General features: G+C 42.6%; 1 protein-coding gene across 1 annotated transcript in view; it reads left to right on the top strand.

The window, feature by feature from the left end:
- trdn (triadin) overlaps positions 1 to 15641 on the top strand; it is a 62134-nt gene that overhangs the window by 28573 nt on the left and 17920 nt on the right. Inside the window, exons 5-24 of the mRNA XM_045210050.1 lie at positions 1765 to 1803; positions 1926 to 1991; positions 2641 to 2673; positions 4164 to 4208; positions 5924 to 5965; positions 6214 to 6258; positions 6565 to 6603; positions 6691 to 6732; positions 6977 to 7033; positions 7216 to 7263; positions 8053 to 8343; positions 8533 to 8574; positions 8654 to 8692; positions 10921 to 10956; positions 11043 to 11090; positions 11177 to 11224; positions 11604 to 11678; positions 11880 to 11942; positions 13714 to 13755; positions 13876 to 13908. Coding sequence (XP_045065985.1) covers positions 1765 to 1803; positions 1926 to 1991; positions 2641 to 2673; positions 4164 to 4208; positions 5924 to 5965; positions 6214 to 6258; positions 6565 to 6603; positions 6691 to 6732; positions 6977 to 7033; positions 7216 to 7263; positions 8053 to 8343; positions 8533 to 8574; positions 8654 to 8692; positions 10921 to 10956; positions 11043 to 11090; positions 11177 to 11224; positions 11604 to 11678; positions 11880 to 11942; positions 13714 to 13755; positions 13876 to 13908 — 1173 coding nt within the window. The remainder of the gene's footprint in view (positions 1 to 1764; positions 1804 to 1925; positions 1992 to 2640; positions 2674 to 4163; positions 4209 to 5923; positions 5966 to 6213; positions 6259 to 6564; positions 6604 to 6690; positions 6733 to 6976; positions 7034 to 7215; positions 7264 to 8052; positions 8344 to 8532; positions 8575 to 8653; positions 8693 to 10920; positions 10957 to 11042; positions 11091 to 11176; positions 11225 to 11603; positions 11679 to 11879; positions 11943 to 13713; positions 13756 to 13875; positions 13909 to 15641) is intronic.

Here is a 15641-nt window from a genome sequence, read left to right as displayed (position 1 = left end):
CGGGCCGGACCGGGCTGACGATGCGCACCTGGCTTGCGCGTGGAGCCGGAACGGGCTTTACAGGGCTGACGACTCGCACCCCTGGCTTGGTGCGAGTAGCAGGAACGGGCTGGACCAGGCTGACGACTCGCACCCCTGGCTTGGTGCGAGTAGCAGGAACGTTCTGAACCAGGCTGATGACTCGCACCCCTGGCTTGGTGCGAGTGGCAGGAACAGGCCGGGCCGGGCTGCCGACTCGCACCCCTGGCTTGGTGCGAGTGGCAGGAATAGGCCGGGCCGGGCTGGCGACGCGCACCGTAGGCTTGGTGCGAGTGGCAGGAACAGGCCGGGCCGGGCTGGCAACGCACACCGTAGGCTTGATGTGAGTGGCAGGAACAGGCCAGACTGGGCTGGCGACGCACCCCGTAGGCTTGGTGCGTGGAGCAGGGACAGGCCGGGCTGGGCTGGCGACGCACACCGTAGGCTTGGTGCGTGGAGCAGGGACAGGCCGGACTGAGCTGGCGACGCACACCGTAGGCTTGGTGCGTGGAGCAGGGACAGGCCGAACCGGGCTGTGGAGACGGATAGGAGACCTGGAGTGAAGAGCGGCCACAACCCGTCCCGGCTGAATGCCTACCCTCACACACTCTGTGTGAGGCATCCGCACAGGACGTACAGGGCTGTGTACCCGTACTGGCATAACAGCACGTGACACTGGAGCAGGATATCCGGGACCGCGGAGAGGCATTGGAGACCACGAGCGTTGAGCCGGCACACTCCGTCCTGGCTGCATACCCCCCATTCGCACGACACGTGTGGGGTGCTCGCACAGGACGTACAGGACTATGCCGGACCACTCGTGGCACAGTACGCCGCTCCGCATACCGCGGAACCTGCCCCGTCCCATGCTGCCATGCCTGAGTACGGGAAGTTGGTTCCGCTCTCCATCCAGGCTCCGCCAACCTGCCTTCTGGCCCCCCTAACCCGGTGGCCTCCTCTCCAAATCGCCCTGTGGCAGCCTCCTGCTGCCCAGCCGCCCATGCCGTGTGCCCCCCCCTAAATTTTTTTTTGGGTTGCCTCTCGTCCGTCCGACGATGGCACTGCTGACGCCGCTGCTCCTCTCTCGCCAGGGCCTTAATCCTAGCCCAAGGTCCCTTGCCCCCGAGCATGTCCTCCCAGGACCACGATTTGCCCACCTGGGCCATCGCCAACCTCTCCATCTCCTTACCCGGCGCTTCCTCCCATGTCCAGTCTGCCTTCCCCTGGACACGCTGCTTGGTCCTTTTATGGTGGGTTCTTCTGTCACGATCGTCAGGGAGAGACCAATGCGCAGCGTGATGAACAAACATACTTTAATTAGTTAAAGCGTAAACAAGATACAAAACAAGAAACGACTCGTGAAGTCCACGGTGACAATGACCGAACACGGAACAAGAACCCACAAACACAAAAGGAAAACAGACAGTATAAATATGGCTCCCAATCAGAGACAACCAGCCAACAGCTGACACTCGTTGCCTCTGATTGGGAGTCACTCAGGCCAACATAGAAATACACAACCTAGAACCCCCAACATAGAAATAGAACACATAGAATGAACACACCCTGGCTCAACATATAGAGTCCCAGAGCCAGGGTGTGACAATATCTGTATGACATCAAAGAAAAATTGCTCCATCTTACATTTACATTGACTTTATTATTTCGAAGAGGGTTTAGTATACCAGACCATTTTGCTGTTTATATATTTATTGGTATTGATCTGTAAATCTATTTATTTTTCAGAACTAAAGGTCCAGCAAGCTGCTCCTCCTGCTGAACAAGGTATATCAGTGCAGCCTGGTCTGTAATGATCTGAATATCAGTGAAAAATAAACAATTATAAATAGAGAAATGCACATTTCAACTATCTATGTAGTCTTAAAGCTATGCATTCTATTTTACAGTAGTGTGCCCTTGTATGCATTCATCCAAACCCAAAGAGGCCGAAAGTGAGCTAACGGAGGAAAAAGGTATCGATAGACCGATAATAGATCAATATCATGCATGGTTGTGGAGAAGTGAGCGCTGTTCATTACTAACCCCTTCATATCTATACCATACCTTCGGCTGACCTTATTTCGGATAGTAAGGGCTGTGTTCCCCTATGGGCCAGATGTATTTGTATATGACAAATATTGGAGTGATTCTTTCTGCTTTGCTTTAGTTTTGAATTAGTCTTGAATGTAGAACAGGCTGTAGAGAGAAGCTTTACAAATGGCAACAAGTATCCTCTGACTTTGAGAGGACCTTATTTGAAGTAGACTTAACACCTGTTTCTGTTTCTGACTTACGAGTCTATTGGCAACACTTCTAACTTTGGTTTGACAATATTAGTGTTGTAAGTTCCATTAGTGGCTTAAATGGTGTTGTTGACATACTAACTCTCAAGTAATGCAAGGTCCAGTGTTACAACTTGACCCATATGTGCTGTAGGGTTGCAGTGTTTCTACCAAACAGATATTAAAAGTTCATTAATGACAATCCTCAGTGACTTCAAATTGCATTATGGTTGGTGTTTCCTTGGTTTTGCTTCTCAAAGTCTCCATCTAGTGGGCATGTTTAGATAAGCCATGCATTAGGGTGCATTTAACTAATTGCTGGTATATCTGTGTCATATAGCTGAACATGTCAAGAGGGAATTAGCCAGGGAAGGTATGTTACTTTATCACTTTATCCTTCATGTGGTTAGGAATGGCAGCACAGTAGTGTATCTCTTCTTGCTGCCTATGGAGGGTGTTGGTTGCTGTTGAAGTAAGAGTTTATATAGAAGTAGAGGAACAGGAATGCAAAGCACTTAACCAGCCCAGAACAGCACTCTCAATGTATAACAATGTGTAGGGCGGCAGGTAGTCTAGTGGTGAGAGCGTTGGACCAGTAACCAAAAGATCGCTTGAATACCTGAGCCAACAAGGTCAGCAAGGCACTTAACCCTAATTTGCTCCAGGGTGCCGTACTACTATGGCTGAACCTGTAAAACAACACATTTCACTGCACCTATCCGGTGAATGTAACAACACAAGTGTTTTTTTTTTTTTTTTTTACTGTGCCCTATGGAAAGTACTGTAAACTGTGATACATCCATGTATACTGTACATGCTATGCACCAGTGATGCTGATCTCACATTTTTGCCTGTTATTTGTTTATAGAAACAGTTGCAATTTTTTTGTAAGTGTTCAGTTGAAGTGTTCCGATGAAGTGTGTTTTTGTATAATAACATGTTTGTAACTGGAAGTATGTTGAGACCTCAGAGAGCATGGCAGTATTGAAGCTTGCTCCAATAGGCACAATGCTGGCCCCTGCTGTTTGAAAAGAGGCACATCTACATTGGTGATACATACAGTATGTGTACATCTATATCTATACAATGTGTCAATGTGTTTTTTGTTTGATAGCACTATGCTAGATGTGCACATGATATGAGCATTGCATGATAAAGTATGCACTCTGAGTTGTTCGCTTGTCTGAAACGACCTTTTTCAGAGAATGCCGTAAGAGAAAAGGTTAAAGGTAATCAAAATGAACACGTTCATATTATATGTATTAGCTGAGTCTGAGGCTAATTTAAAATCTATTAATAATGTCATTTTTCAAACTGAACTTTGTGACTTGTTTGACTGTACCAATTCTCATCCACAGTTAAAAAGGCCACTTCTGACAGGAAGAGTATGTGTTGTGAAGCTGAGATGTCATGTTGCTTTGAAAGTAGCTTTGAAAGTAGCATAGAGACTAGAGGGGACGGATGAACCAATTCAATCTTATTGCAAATCTGTTCATTTTTATACTGGTGGAGGGTCTTTAATTCTCTTCCAGTTTGATCAGGTATCTTTTCAAAGTTAAAGATGAAACGACGATTGAATTGTAGATTCTTGATGGTTTATCCGCTTCACGTCTTTGCTACATTTGACAGAAGTAGTTAGCTGTTCAATATAATAATGCCAATGATGATCTAAGCTATTTAAATGTTCACACATTTTACATTTACATACATTTTTATATAATATGGTTTTATTATAAAACAGCTATACATCCCTGAACGTGTTCTTGAAAAGCTTGCTGTCCAGCTTTGGCATGCAACTACAGCGTTAAGCAAGAATGTGGATTCAATGTTCCCATATGTCATGTATTCTGTGTTCATTTTCAGAGGCAGAGCCCCCTAAAATGGAACCAGTAGTGAGAACTAAGAGAGGTACTGTGTGACAACTATGTATTTTCTGTACATTTACTGTGTATTTGAATGTTGATCATACAGAATATTAAGTAATGCAGAAACATGCTGAAAGTAATAGTTGCTTGATTTATGAGAAGAACGTCAATGACATACAGTGCCTTCGGAAAGTATTCAGACCCCTTGACTTTTTCCACATTTTGTTAGGTTACAGCCTTATCCTAAAATTGATTAAATTGTTTTTTCCCCCCTCATCAATCTACACACAATACCCCAAAATGACAAAGCAAAAACAGAAATTGTTGCTAATTTATAAAAAATTAAAAACAGAAAAATTACATTTACATAAGTATTCAGACCCTTTACTCAGTACTTTGTTGAAGCACCTATGGCAGCGATTACAGCCTCGTGTTTTCTTGGGTATGACGCTACAAGCTTGGCACACCTGTATTTGGGGAGATTCTCCCATTCTTCTCTGCAGAACCTCTTAAGCTCTGTCAGGTTGGATGGGGAGCGTTGCTGCACAGCTATTTTCAGGTCTCTCCAGAGATGTTCGATCAGGTTTAAGTCCGGGCTCTGGCTGTGCCACTCAAGGACATTCAGAGACTTCTCCCGAAGCCACTCCTGCGTTGTCTTGGCTGTGTGCTTAGGATCATTGTCCTGTTGGAAGGTGAACCTTTGCCCCAGTCTGAGGTCCTGAGAGCTCTGGAGCAGGTTTTAATCAAGGATCTCTCTGTACTTAGCTCTGTTCATCTTTTCCTCGATCTTGACTAGTCTCCCTGTCCCTGCCGCTGAAAAACATCCCCACAGCATGATTCTGCCACCACCATGCTTCACCATAGGGATGGTGTCAGGTTTCCTCCAGACGTGACGCTTGGCATTCAGGCCAAAGAGTTCAATCTTGGTTTCATCAGACCAGAGAATCTTGTTGCTCATGGTCTTAGAGTTTATAGATTCCTTTTGCCAAACTCCAAGTGGGCTGTCATGTGCCTTTTACTGAGGAGTGGATTCCGTCTGGCCACTCTACCATAAAGGCCTGATTGGTGGAGTGCTGCAGAGATGGTTGTCCTTCTGGAAGGTTCTCCCATCTCCACAGAGGAACTCTAGAGCTCTGTCAGAGTGACCATCGGGTTCTTGGTCACCTCCCTGACCAAGGCCCTTCTTCCCCGATTGCTCAGTTTGGCCGGGCGGCCAGCTCTAGGAAGGGTCTTGGTGGTGCCAAACTTCTTCCATTCAAGAATGATGTAGGCCACTGTGTTCTTGGGGACCTTCAATGCTGCAGACATTTTTTGGTACCCTTCCCTAGATCTGTGCCTTGACACAATCCTGTCTCGGAGCTCTACGGACAGTTCCTTCGACCTTATGGCTTGGTTTTTGCTCTGATATGCACTGTCAACTGTGGGACCTTATGTAGACAGGTGTGTGCTTTTCCAAATAATATCCAATCAATTGAATTTACCACAGGTGGACTCCAATCAAGTTGTATCAAGTCTCAAGTCTCATAGCAAAGGGTCTGAATACTTATGTAAAGAAGGTATTTTGGTTTTTTATTTGTAATACATTTGCAAAAGCTTATAAAAACCTGTTTCCGCTTTGTCATTATGGGGTATTGTGTGTAGATTGATGAGGATTTTATTTTATTTAATCCATTTTAGAATAAGGCTGTAACGTAACAAAATGTGGAAAAAGTCAAGGGGTCTGACGTTATGTGATTTTTTCCCTTTTCTATCATAAAGAGCGTGGCATGTGCAAGCCAGTTGAGAAGCCAAAAAGGAGAGGTAGGAATCATCTTCATTTGCAGCTCATTTTACATCTCTGAAATAGCAGATTAAACATTTCTATAAGATGAATGGCAAGTACAGTAACCTTATGCAATAGCCTACTATATTGTTGCATTTAAAATGAATAACGGTGAAAAGCTGTTTGCAAGTTGTTTGATAAAAAACAAAACAAAACAATGAATACGTTTAAACATTCTAAGATTACTTTGCATGTGTGGCTGAATCTCTCTGTAACATTGAACCAGAGACTGCAAGGAAATTGGAATTAGAAGCGGCGATCAGGAAGAGAGGTAAGACATTCTGAAATACAGTACTAGCCAAAGATGAATGACCTAGCCTTGTATATGAAATGATATATTCAAGTCTTCTTCAATGTCCTTTGGTAGTACACTGCAGAACAGTACACACTTCTGTATAGCTAGATGGATGCAAAAAGTGTATTCAATGATTAAAAGGTATTCTTTCTCAGTGCCGACCACCATTCATCAGTTCTCCTAGTTGGAAGATGAAGGTCTTTAGAGCGGCTGAGGTGGGAAAATACTTCAAAGTCACCTATCAGATGTAACCCCTTTGTACCGTACCGTTTCCTTCCTTAGAAGTCAGACTTAAAAAGAAAAAGAAGGCCACAAAGAAAGGTAACTCAGTCATGCATTAATCATACCGTGGTTTTAAGAGTCATTCTGTGTTATGTTTGTCCAACACCTCTTTTTATCACATTGCAGAGTCTCAACATGTAGATGCTGGGGTGCCTGCACCTGCACCAGGTACATTTGTAGAGATAAACATTTAGATTGCACTGTCTCATCTTAGGACACATTGCAGCAGTATAAGAGAACACTCAAGAATGAGAGAGAACATACAGTAGATACGAATCAGACCACCCTTTGAGCATGTTGTATTTTTATCATGTACATTTAAGCACTCTTTCAAGCAACAGGTTCTTGAATACATTAAACATATCAAAGCATATGTAGGTTCTGTATGAATGTGCAATGTTGTATGTTGCAGTTCCTGCCTGTCAACCCACACCAGTCTACTGGCCATCATCATCTCCTGGCTGGTATTGTAAGTATACACTAACGCTCTAAAGCACCTCCTGAATATACTGTATAATATCAGCGGTATTTGTTGTTCTGTATATTGTATGTCACTCTTCTATTGCAGTATAATACAGTCCTGTATATGTCCAGGACAATATATCCTTCTCAAACTTGACTGAAAAGGTGTTGATTCCATTTATCTTTCAGTGCATCATATATTCACAGACAAACCATTTCCACCTACAACTATGACAGGTATTTGGTATTATTTTAATTCTTGCCAATCAGGTATTTAATGCTAATATTAACAATATTTAAATGTGCCTGCATGTTGTTATTAGGGCCAGGAGTTTCTCCTGACCATGTGACTAGACCAGGAAAACCTCTGGGCCCTAGTTACTAGGCTGAGAGTTATCTGCTTCACAGCCTCTGTTTACTGTATGTCTTTACGTTACATCCTTATGTCCTTGTATACGTTTCTAATGATTATCTCTGGGTGAACGTTCAAGTAGTGTTAACAATAACCATTTTGAAAATACTGAAGATCTACATCTTTAAATTGTTCTGTCCCATGTTCCTTTATTGGTTTATTGTCTGTCAGCTCCTCAAGTTACAGTGGCTTTTCCCAGCAGTCTCTTGGTGTTTCCTGGTGCTTCTCACCTCAAAGGTCTTGTGATTACACCCCAAAAGAATGTAGAAATATACATTTTCAAAATCAATATGCCCTATATTATTTTAAATTACATTCTGTCACATTAATTACTTTTCGTGCACCATATTTTATAACTTCAGTGCCATTTAAGCACATGGTTACCAAGTATGCAATGAAAAGGCATTGTACATGGAAGTCTAATTGATCTGTCTTCTTGCTGTTTAACATAATGTAACACCCCTTGTTTAGTCCCTTGCTCCACACCTCAGCTACTTTTCTCCTTGTCGTCACATACCATTTTAATTAGCTAATCTGTTTGATTTTATCTAGAGTTACATTATACATGATGAGATTTGACATCTGGGTCCATTTGAATTTACAACTTTTTTCAGCATCTCCACTGCCCATTCCAACAGCTCATCCAACTCAGCCATTTTATCAAGCTCCTCCAGCTTATCAAGCTTATCAAGCTCCTCCAGTTTATCAAGCTTATCAAGCTCCGCCAGCTTATCAAGCTCCTCCAACTCAACCAGCACCAGCTCAACCGGCTCAACCAACAGCTCCAGTTCAACCGGCTGAACCAGCACCTGTACCTGCACCAGCACCTGCACCAGCACATGCACCAGCATCTGCACCTTCACCAGCACCTGCACCTGGACCTGCACCAGCTCCATCGACTCAAGGTAATTATTCTCTCAGAACTTAAGCTCTAACTTAGTAGGTGATATTGGAACTAGGTCACAGATAGACACAATACTTCTATTATCTCCATGTAAATTAAAATGCTTATATTCAATGCCCTATTTTGATTCATTGACCCTTGATACTGTGCTTGAAAGGATAATATTAACAGGCTGTTTTTGCCATTGAAGAACCACAGGCTCCCAAAGAAAAGGCTGCCTCCACAAAGAAGGGTATGATTATATTGCATTGATTCAAAGGGATACACTTATATAACTTGTTCTTGTCTGATCTGAACACATTCTTCTTCAGTTCCAAAGGAAAAGACCAAGTCAGATGCCCCAAAGGAGGGTAAGAGACTCTCTACATACCAAATCATCCTTCACACTAACTGAAAACTGTAAACAGTACCAGTCAAAAGATTGGACACACCTACTCATTCAAGGGTTTTTCTATATTTTTTTACTATTTTCTACATTGTAGAATAATAGTGAAGACATCAAAACTATGAAATAACACCTATGGAATCATGTAGTAACCAACAAAGGGTTAAACAAATAAAAATATATTTTATATTTGAGATTCTTCAAAGTAGCCACCCTTTGCCTTAATGACAGCTTTGCACACTCTTGGTATTCTCTCAACTAGCTTAACCTGGAATGCTTTTCCAACAGTCTTGAAGGAGTTCCCACATATGCTGAGAACTTGTTGGCTGCTTTTCCTTCACTCTGCCGTCCGACTCATCCCAAACCATCTCAATTGGGTTGAGGTCGGGGGATTGTGGAGGCCAGGTAATCTGATGCAGCACTCCATCACTCTCCTTGGTAAAATAGCCCTTAGACAGCCTGGAGGTGTGTTGGGTCATTGTCCTATACAAATGATAGTCCCACTAAGCCCAAACCAGATGGGATGGCGTATCGCTGCAAAATGCTGTGGTAGCCATGCTGGTTAAGTGTGCCTTGAATTCTAAATAAATCACATACAGTGTCACCAGCAAAGCACCCCACACCATAACACCTCCTCCTCCATGCTTTACGGTGGGAACTACACATGCAGAGATCATCCGTTCACCCACACCGCGTCTCACAAAGACATGGCGGTTGGAACCAAAAACCTCAAATTTGGACTCCAGACCAAACGATACATTTCCACCAGTCTAATGTCCATTGCTCGTGTTTCTTGGCCCAAACAGGTCTCTTCTCATTATTGGTGTACTTTACTAGTGGTTTCTTTGCAGAAATTTGACCATGAAGGCCGGATTCACACAGTGCCCTCTGAACAGTTGATGTTGAGATGTGTCTGTTACTTGAACTCTGTGAAGCATTTATTTGGGCTGCAATATCTGAGGCTGGTAACTCTAATAAACGTATCTGTGGTGAATGATGGACGGAGTCAGGCGCAGGAGTAAAATAACAGGATGCAGATGTATTCCTTCGAGGCATACAATGCACCTACAACGGCAATCGAAACAGGTACAGGGGAAACAATCCTTCCTGAACAAACACAGTCTCAGAAAATACAATAAACCTAATGACACAGGGGAAAATCAACCCTGGCTAAATAAATGAGAGAGTATCTCAACCGAGCTACTCTCCTCCCACATAGAACAATCACTCACAAAGACAAGGGGGCAGAGGGAACACTTATACACAGACTAATTAGGGGATGAGCACCAGGTGTGTGTGATTGACAAGACAAGACAAGTGGAGTGATGAGAATGGGAGCGGCAGTAGCTAGTAAGCCGGTGACGACGAACGCCGAAACCTGCCCGAATAAGGAGGGGAGGCAGCCTCGGCGGAAGTCGTGACAGTATCCTCTGCAGCAGAGGTAACTATGGGTCTTCCATTCTTGTGGCGGTCCTCATGAGAGCCAGTTTCATCATAGAGCTTAATGGTTTTTGTGACTGCACTTGAAGAAACTTTCAAAGTTCTTGAAATGTTCTGTATTGGCTGACCGTCATGTCTTAAAGTAATGATGGACTGTAGTTTCTCTTTGCTTATTTGAGCTGTTCTTGCCATAATATGGACTTGGTCTTTTACCAAATAGGGCTATCTTCTGTATACCCCACTACCTTGTCACAACACAACTGATTGGCTCAAACACATTAAGAAGGAAAGAAATTCCACAAATTCACTTTTAAGAAGGCACACCTGTTAATTGAAATGCATTCCAGGTGACTACCTCATGAAGCTGATTGAGAGAATGCCAAGAGTGTGCAAAGCTGTCATCAAGGCAAAGGGTGGCTATTTGAAGAATAATATTTTGATTTGTTTAACACTTTTTTGGTTACTACATGATTCCATATGTGTTATTTCATAGTGTTGATGTCTTCACTATTATTCTACAATGTAAAAGATAGTAAAAATAAAGAAACATATTTGAATGAGTAGGTGTGTCCAAACCTTTGACTGGTAGTGTATGTTCATTACATGTTATTTAAATGCAGTCAATGGTAAGGGTTTCAGTTAGAAGTTACTTCAGGTAAAGGTAAGATAGCTGCTTATAAGTATTACACCATAGCAGACACACATCGATAAGATTTTCTATTGATATTTTGTCAATCATTAATTTTTTTCCAGAGCCAGAGCCTCCTAAAGAAAAAGTTAAGAAACAAGGTAACAATTTGTACAATTGAACGGGATCATTGCTTTCTGTATTTAAATAAAGTTACATAGTTAATTTTTCTTTCCTTGTATTCTAGTACTTGTGGTGTCCAAAGAGACGGTCAAACCAGCTGTTGTAAAGAAAGGTACAGATTTTGGTAGTACATTATTATTAACAAACTGCGTACTTGACTTTTATTTGAAAATATAAACCATGATATTTTCATTACAGAAGCTGTTTTCTCCGAAGAAAAGACAAAACCTTCCACAACAAAGAAAGGTACTTTATTGCATGTTGTAATATGTATACACAGACATTTTATATATATGTTTTCCTTTTAGAGTTGTTCAGTGGGTGAATAGAATGTATTGGTCTGTGTTCATAGTTTCAGACGTTGTTGTTTCCAAATATAAAGCTAAAACAACTGCTGCCAAGAAAGATAACAAATATATGTAGTTGCTATAGGATTCTCAGAGCAACATTGAGCTGTATGACTACTGTATTTTGAATGATGAGCATATTTTTTATTTTCTTTGTCTCAGATCCTGTGGAAAGGGAAAATGACAAAATAACTCCTAAAAAGAAAGTTAACAACAACTTAGATAAAGTTATTCTAGTCGACAAATTAACATATGTTCTAACTGTGGATATATAATGGTTTTAGAGCCCGCAATCTCCAAAGATAAAGTCAAGACAACCACTAGCAAGACAACCACACCCACTACCAAGAAAGGTAATACTGTATTTCACAAATGTTAAACATTTCTTGTTTCTCTCAGAACCCTCTGCTGCAAAAGCCAAATGGTTGCATGAAAAGAATGGTATAATGCTCCCTATATCCTGCTTGGCTTAATTAACTTTGTCGATCAAGAGCCTTATTAACTTTTTATTTTATGAGTATGTAATGTAATAAATAATAGAATCTCTGCACTAGTTGTTTTAGAACCCGAGCTCCCTAAAGAGAAAGTCACTCCACGAGTCCCCACTATGAGAAAAGGTAACCACACAAATGTAGAGGTGCCAATGGTAAAAGCCACTGCAAGAGTTGTCGCTATAAGACCCATCCCTACAAAAAAAGGTAACCACACAGCAATTGAAATGTTCTTCAAACTAAATACACTGCTCAAAAAAATAAAGGGAACACTTAAACAACATAATGTAACTCCAAGTCAATCACACTTCTGTGAAATCAAACTGTCCACTTAGGAAGCAACACTGATTGACAATAAATTTCACATGCTGTTGTGCAAATGGAATAGACAACAGGTGGAAATTATAGGCAATTAGCAAGACACCCCCAATAAAGAAGTGGTTCTGCAGGTGGTGACCACAGACCACTTCTCAGTTCCTATGCTTCCTGGCTGATGTTTTGGTCACTTTTGAATGCTGGCGGTGCTTTCACTCTAGTGGTAGCATGAGACGGAGTCTACAACCCACACAAGTGGCTCAGGTAGTGCAGCTCATCCAGGATGGCACATCAATGCGAGCTGTGACAAGAAGGTTTGCTGTGTCTGTCAGCATAGTGTCCAGAGCATGGAGGCGCTACCAGGAGACAGGCCAGTACATCAGGAGACGTGGAGGAGGCCGTAGGAGGGCAACAACCCAGCAGCAGGACCGCTACCTCTGCCTTTGTGCAAGGAGGAGCAGGAGGAGCACTGCCAGAGCCCTGCAAAATGACCTCCAGCAGGCCACAAATGTGCATGTGTCTGCTCAAACGGTCAGAAACAGACTCCATGAGGGTGGTATGAGGGCCTGACGTCCACAGGTGGGGGTTGTGCTTACAGCCCAACACCTTGCAGGACGTTTGGCATTTGCCAGAGAACACCAAGATTGGCAAATTCGCCACTGGCGCCCTGTGCTCTTCACAGATTAAAGCAGGTTCACACTGAGCACATGTGACAGACGTGACAGAGTCTGGAGACGCCGTGGAGAACGTTCTGCTGCCTGCAACATCCTCCAGCATGACCGGTTTGGCGGTGGGTCAGTCATGGTGTGGGGTGGCATTTCTTTGGGGGGCCGCACAGCCCTCCATGTGCTCGCCAGAGGTAGCCTGACTGCCATTAGGTACCGAGATGAGATCCTCAGACCCCTTGTGAGACCATATGCTGGTGCGGCTGGCCCTGGGTTCCTTCTAATGCAAGACAATGCTAGACCTCATGTGGCTGGAGTGTGTCAGCAGTTCCTGCAAGAGGAAGGCATTGATGCTATGGACTGGCCCGCCCGTTCCCCAGACCTGAATCCAATTGAGCACATCTGGGACATCATTTCTCGCTCCATCCACCAACGCCACGTTGCACCACAGACTGTCCAGGAGTTGGCGGATGCTTTAGTCCAGGTCTGGGAGGAGATCCCTCAGGAGACCATCCGCCACCTCATCAGGAGCATGCCCAGGCGTTGTAGGGGAGGTCATACAGGCACGTGGAGGCCACACACACTACTGAGCCTCATTTTGACTTGTTTTAAGGACATTACATCAAAGTTGGATCAGCCTGTAGTGTGGTTTTCCACTTTAATTTTGAGGGTGACTCCAAATCCAGACCTCCATGGGTTGATAAATTTGATTTCCATTGATAATTTTTGTGTGATTTTGTTGTCAGCACATTCAACTATGTAAAGACAAAAGTATTTAATAAGATTATTTCATTCATTCAGATCTAGGATGTGTTGTTTAAGTGTTCCCTTTATTTTTTTGAGCAGTGTATATATTATTTTCAGTTAGATACAATGATCATTGGAATCAGGCTGTCTAACTGTTCTCACACTTTTAGCTCCTGCAATGAAGGAGAAGCTAACGAAAGCACCTGAACCAGGTACAGTAAAGTGCATCAGTCCCATTAGTGTGCAGAGCAGAAACGGAGTATTACATCTTTCACTGTTTTCCTTTTGCATTTTTACCGAATGGTACATTAATTAAAACCTCTTCCCATCAGCAAAAGAGAAACCAAAAGCGGCAGAGAAAAAAGGTAAGAATGAGTTGACTATGTTTTCAGTGGACTTCTGAGTTTTTTTGGAAACAAACAGGTTAACACTTAAAGGGAAGTTAGAGGTAGTTGCTAGCAGATACCCATAGACTTCCAGTCATTGCGCTGACGCTAGTTAGCATTGGCTCGCAAACTTCCTTCATACTGGACATAAAAATGGTATCCACTAATTCATCTGACTCAGGGGAAGTTGCCAAAATCCTGAAGTATCCCTTTAAAACAGTTGAAACGGGGGTGCGTTTGTGACCTGGACCTAGAGCAATTTAACAGCTCTCTCCCATGATGTACTTTAGCACCTAATGGTTATGAAACCCTAAATGATGACGCCTATTAGCAGAGTGGGAGCTTGGTGTTGCACACAATATATAATATCTCACTTGCAAAATCCTTCAGAATGATGCTGCTTCATCTCTAATACATCCAGTATTTCTTCCAGCTATCTCTGGATGTTAATAAGATTGTGCTGTTCCATTTCCTCTGTTGGTGAAAACCGTCATCACATACACAACCCTCCATCACGTTACTATAGCAACCCCTCACCGAGGCCCACAACATGGATGGGTTTATTTACTCACCCAATTATTGTATTCGCTAAACAAGTATAAACAACCTCTGCAATCCAGCATACTAAATAACTGAATAAGTGTTCTGCGGAGCATGGAGCGATCAGGTCAGGTATGTAGGATTGAGTCTGTCATACAGGCATCCTGACTGTCTCCACACTCTCCTGAGTAGTTAAGTGTAGGGTTAAAATGTTTACCTGGCAGTTCTTCTTAGTCTACAATCAGCATATGTTCTGCTCCTCCCAACCTAACGTCTCATTTCCTCCCTGTATCTAGACCATTACCATGGGATCCCTCTCTGAATTACCTCCCTGTAAATCGCCTGCGGTTTGTTTGCATGGTAGAGCAAAGTGCTGATTTACTGACCTGGGTAATGGGTTTGGAAAAACAACACTCCTGATGTACAGTAATTCCCTTCAAGGACTTGAACCCTAAAATCAAACACAAAAACTGGGACATTTGTGAAAACAAAACAAACGTGGTTAATGATATATGGCTTTGCTGTGCATTGACTACATTGATGATAGGCCTACATTAGGGTGAAATAGGGTGTTATCTGGGTATTACATATCCTTTTGCATGACTGATGAATCTATTTTCATTAGTTTGAAGAACTGATTTCAACGGTTTAACTCCCTTGTCTAATTCCAAAGAAAGAACCTGGTAGCTTTGTGAGATTCTCAAGAGCTTGCCTTTAACCTTAAAAAACCCACCTCAGTACGTTTTACGTTTACACCGCCCAAAGATTAATTTAAAAAGTCACTTTGCATTGTTTTATAGAGCTTCATGCTGAAACTTATTTTGTAAAGGGTCACATGTTGGTGTTATTGTAGTGTGTCGAAACTTTTGACTGGTACTGTACATGTTTCATCCTTGCATAAGAAGAAGACATGGTGAAGGATGTGAAGGCATCAGATGATAAGTTCTGTTCATATAAAAGTATACGAATACATTGATCTAGTTTGAACAGATTCTGCTATTGAATAAAAAACGGATTAGATGTTATAAAAGCTAGCTACCATAGCAACGTCTACGCAGTATTATGTATCTGTTTACACAGCTACAAACAGACTCTTCTTTTATCTTTCAATAGAGATAATACAGTCCTTGTTTGACTATGCCTCATCCTCTAGCTATGGGATATTTGGGATG

The sequence above is a fragment of the Coregonus clupeaformis genome, chromosome 33 (assembly GCF_020615455.1).
Source record: "Coregonus clupeaformis isolate EN_2021a chromosome 33, ASM2061545v1, whole genome shotgun sequence".
NCBI lineage: Eukaryota > Metazoa > Chordata > Actinopteri > Salmoniformes > Salmonidae > Coregonus > Coregonus clupeaformis.
Note: the sequence above shows the minus strand (reverse complement) of the source record. Positions and strands in the feature narration are given on the sequence as shown.